This window comes from Gekko japonicus, unplaced genomic scaffold (assembly GCF_001447785.1).
Source record: "Gekko japonicus isolate JY-2015 unplaced genomic scaffold, Gekko_japonicus_V1.1 scaffold1400, whole genome shotgun sequence".
NCBI classification, from domain to species: Eukaryota; Metazoa; Chordata; class Lepidosauria; order Squamata; family Gekkonidae; genus Gekko; species Gekko japonicus.
This window is the reverse complement of record NW_015166462.1, coordinates 13,497-17,036: the sequence shown is the minus strand read 5'-3', so window position 1 is coordinate 17,036 and position 3,540 is coordinate 13,497. Positions and strand designations below refer to the sequence as shown.

At 48.4% G+C, this 3,540-nt stretch overlaps 1 protein-coding gene across 1 annotated transcript in view; it reads right to left on the bottom strand.

Moving 5' to 3' along the window:
* Positions 1-3,168, bottom strand: part of CA11 (carbonic anhydrase XI) — a 16,322-nt gene extending 13,154 nt beyond the window's left edge. The window contains exons 1-2 of the mRNA XM_015412059.1: positions 3,165-3,168; positions 2,769-2,843 (exon numbers count right to left, since the gene is read on the bottom strand). Coding sequence (XP_015267545.1) covers positions 2,769-2,843; positions 3,165-3,168 — 79 coding nt within the window. The remainder of the gene's footprint in view (positions 1-2,768; positions 2,844-3,164) is intronic.
* Between the last annotated feature and the right edge of the window lie 372 nt (positions 3,169-3,540).

Below are 3,540 nucleotides of genomic sequence, written 5' to 3'. Positions count from 1 at the left end.
GAGTGACAGTCGAGATGCCTCATAAGGGTTACATGTTTCTATTTTTAACTCTGGGCATACGTGGGTCTGTGAACACAGAGCGCCTCCATGGTGTGTGTGCACACAAAAGTTTTAACCAAGAGGGATCTTTGCTTGCATAAGGAAGAGCTGGGGGAACCCATTTCCCCCCCTTTTATTGTTATGTATTGGGGAAAGATGATATTGAATGTCCTATTACAATAAGTACTACTTTTTTAAAAAAGAAAGAAACAGAACGGTGTGTGTAAGAGAGAACAGATTCAGATTAACACTATTTGTGCTTGTGGGTGTTTTAACCAGAGAGGGTTTATACCTACGCGGCGTGTCCTTATTGCACACGAGAAAGTCAATTTTAGTCAGCGTGTGCGTTTGTTAGAACTGCGCAGACATACATTTGCCTCGTGTGAATTCACGCCAAAGCCGGTTTCTCTCGGCTAAGCCGCCTCTGTGTGTTTGAAGAAGGCAAAGAAATAGTTTTTGCCGAGGTGGTGTATTACGTGCGTTTTCGGGATGCAAAATGTCTGCCCTCCTCCCTCTAGGTGCGCCGGGGCTCGTTTCATTCCTCATGCCCTCAGTGGGGCTGCATGTTTTTGTATTCTCATCAACGTGTATATATTTAATTTCTCTCCCCCCTCCTCGCTTTAAAAAAATCCCGCTTTCTCTCAGCGTGGGAACGTATCCTTTCCCTTCTGTTCTCACGCTCCCCAGACCTGTGGGGGCCACTGTGGGTTCAAGCCCATCATGCCCAGTTTCCCCTGCCTCGCCACAGACACACACACACGCACAGAGGCTGTGGCCCTGTTTCCCTCTGACTGCCGTTCACTGCATCGCTGAAGCTGGTGAGGGAGATATTAAATATTAATGCAGCCTCTTGCAGTCACCGAGCCCAGCCCCCCCCCCACCTCGCCTCAGCACTGCGTACAGGCACGGCGCACCAGTCTCTCCCGAATCAGCGTCCCCTCCCTGGCAGCACGGCTAAGGAGACATCCCCCACCCCACCCGGGACTCCGTAAGTCATCCCCAACCTTCAACGCAGGGGGTCAGGAGAGAGGCACAGATTCCCATCTGGCATGGGGGAAAAAACTAAACTGGCAACCTGGAACTGGTGCCAACGTTCCGCGCCAAGGAAAAGCCCAGTCCTGAGCTCAGAATTAATCATGCAAATGGAGGAGCCCTTTTGCATGCATCCGTTTAACGCAGTCTGGGGTGATCCCAGCTGCAACACTGGTGGTGGTTTGGGGAGACATCTGTTTTACTTAGAAGTTTCGAAGGGGGTTAAGGTTTAGGAAAGGAAGGGGTGCGTGTGATAGGGGGATATTTGCTTCTGGAAGAAGAAAAGAAGGGGCACCTATGGTTTCAGGGTGGAAGAAAGCAAAACACGGAGAGGGGCCAGGGCCATTTAGGTGGGAATTGAAGTTCTGGAACGAGGCAGCAGAATCCCAAGGGGCACGCGTTCTGAGTGAAATCCAGGCCAAGAGCCGCTCTGCTTTCTCAACTTTTATCAGACACCGTCAGTGTACATCTGAGCATTTCTGCACCACCATGAGGACTGGAAACATGCTAGCCTTTTAAAGGAAAGATGCAATAATCCTACCAGAAAGCAAGCCAAGTGTGAGATGTCGCCCCATCCCAAGCATCAGAACAAAATCTTGTCATCAAGGGAGTAGCAAAATGCCCTGTATAACTTATTGTCCTGTCTCCAAAATGATTTCTCCATCCACCCTTTCACTCCACATTTATCTTTCTTCCATTCCCCGCATATCCCAGAACTCATCCATTTACTTTCCATCTTCATGCCTCTTTTTCTGGCATAGACGCACTTCTGTTTGCCTCACACCCCCATTCCCAGTATTCACCCAATCCGTTCACCTTTAAGAATCAACCTGCTGAATGAGACCAAGGCTCCATGTTGTTTGGCATTCTGCCGTCAACTGTGGCCAGCTAGATGTCCCCTCACCACCACCTGGGGCAGCTCAGCAGCAAGTTCCATGTCCTGACGTTTCCTCCAGCATCCATAGGAACACTGATTCCAACCACAGAGTCTCTGTTTATTTCACTTGCTGTGGCTAATGTCCACTGAGAGAGCCGCCTTCTCTAAATTTGTCTAGTTAAAAAGGACACCCATCTGAAAATGCAGATTTATGGTCCATTCTCCCAGGATCTTTTCTTCCTCCTGTAATAGTATGTCCTCAGTGGAAAGGCCACACCAGATTCAACTACTCTACTGATCAGTGCTCCCTTTAAGGTGTGGAGTCTGGTGAGCAAAAATTCTACTTTGTGAGCTACCGGCATCAAAGTTGTGAGCAAGTCATTTGGCTACCGCATAGATTAGTTTGCTCTGGAGCCACCCTTCCTGAGCTAAGACAAAAATGTGTGAGCTGGAGGCTAAAAAACTGTGAGCTAGCTCACACCAACTCAGCTTAGAGGGAACACTGCTACTGATCTTTATGACCTCCTGTGGTTGTGAGTTCCACAGGCCGTTGGCCGATATGCCATTGTGTGAAGAAGAAGAAGAGGAAAAATGTTTGCCTTCAGAGCTACACAGCCCAGTATTTGGGGCTATATATGTTCTGTTCCCAAGAATAATTGTTTATAAGGTACGGTTTTCAGTCCACATGTTGCCCCATCAGATATTGGGGAGAATCATTGGGGATGGGCATATTAAAAACGGAAGAAGCAAAAAAGGGGGCTAAGCCACTACCGGCTCTCTGAGACTTCCCCCACGATCACCCGTGAGCAAGGGCTCGTACCTGGCACAAAGCTACCATGAAGAGTCTCCTTGTACGCCCACCAGTCCTCGTAGGTCTTTGCAGGGACAAACTGCACTGCAGGAAGAGAGAAATGGAAGGGAACGGGTTAATTAGTGGGGAGTCCGGGAGGCAGAAGCATGGAACTTTAAGGGCAAAGTACCTCTGCCTGAAAACCCTGTACGTACATTTGAGTGCTACCCAAATTTTCCTCCAAGTTGGTCAAGGTGGTTCCCTTCCCTCTCTTATCCTCACAGTAACCCCGGGAGTAGAAAAGATTAAGGATTTGGAAACAATGAGCAGTGGCTTAAAGAAGTTCATACCCAACCACAATTTTTGTTAGTCTTTAAGGTGCTACTAGACTCTTTTCTACTGCAACAGACAGACTAACAGGGCTACCCATCTTGATCAATAACCCCGGGGAGGCAGATTCTCAGAGAGATAGTGACTGGCCTATGGTCAGCCAGTGAACTGACTCTAAGGGTGAGCTGGGGTTTGAATCTGGGTTTCAGCAGCCTTCACTGTACACCACAATAACTCCCCTAACAATATCAATCCATCCTTCTGTCCTTGCGCGACTGATATTAGAAAGACTGTAAAAAAAAAAAAAAAAAAGACCAACAGATGGACAAATAGCCAGGAGAAGAAGTTCTGGGACTTCAGGCTGAAAGAAGTTACATCCCCTGGCAGAAAAAAGCCCCAGAGATGAGAGCGACCTGCTTGTGATGGGGCTCATTGGTAAGGGGAAAGCACACTGCACATGCCCAGAGGCACT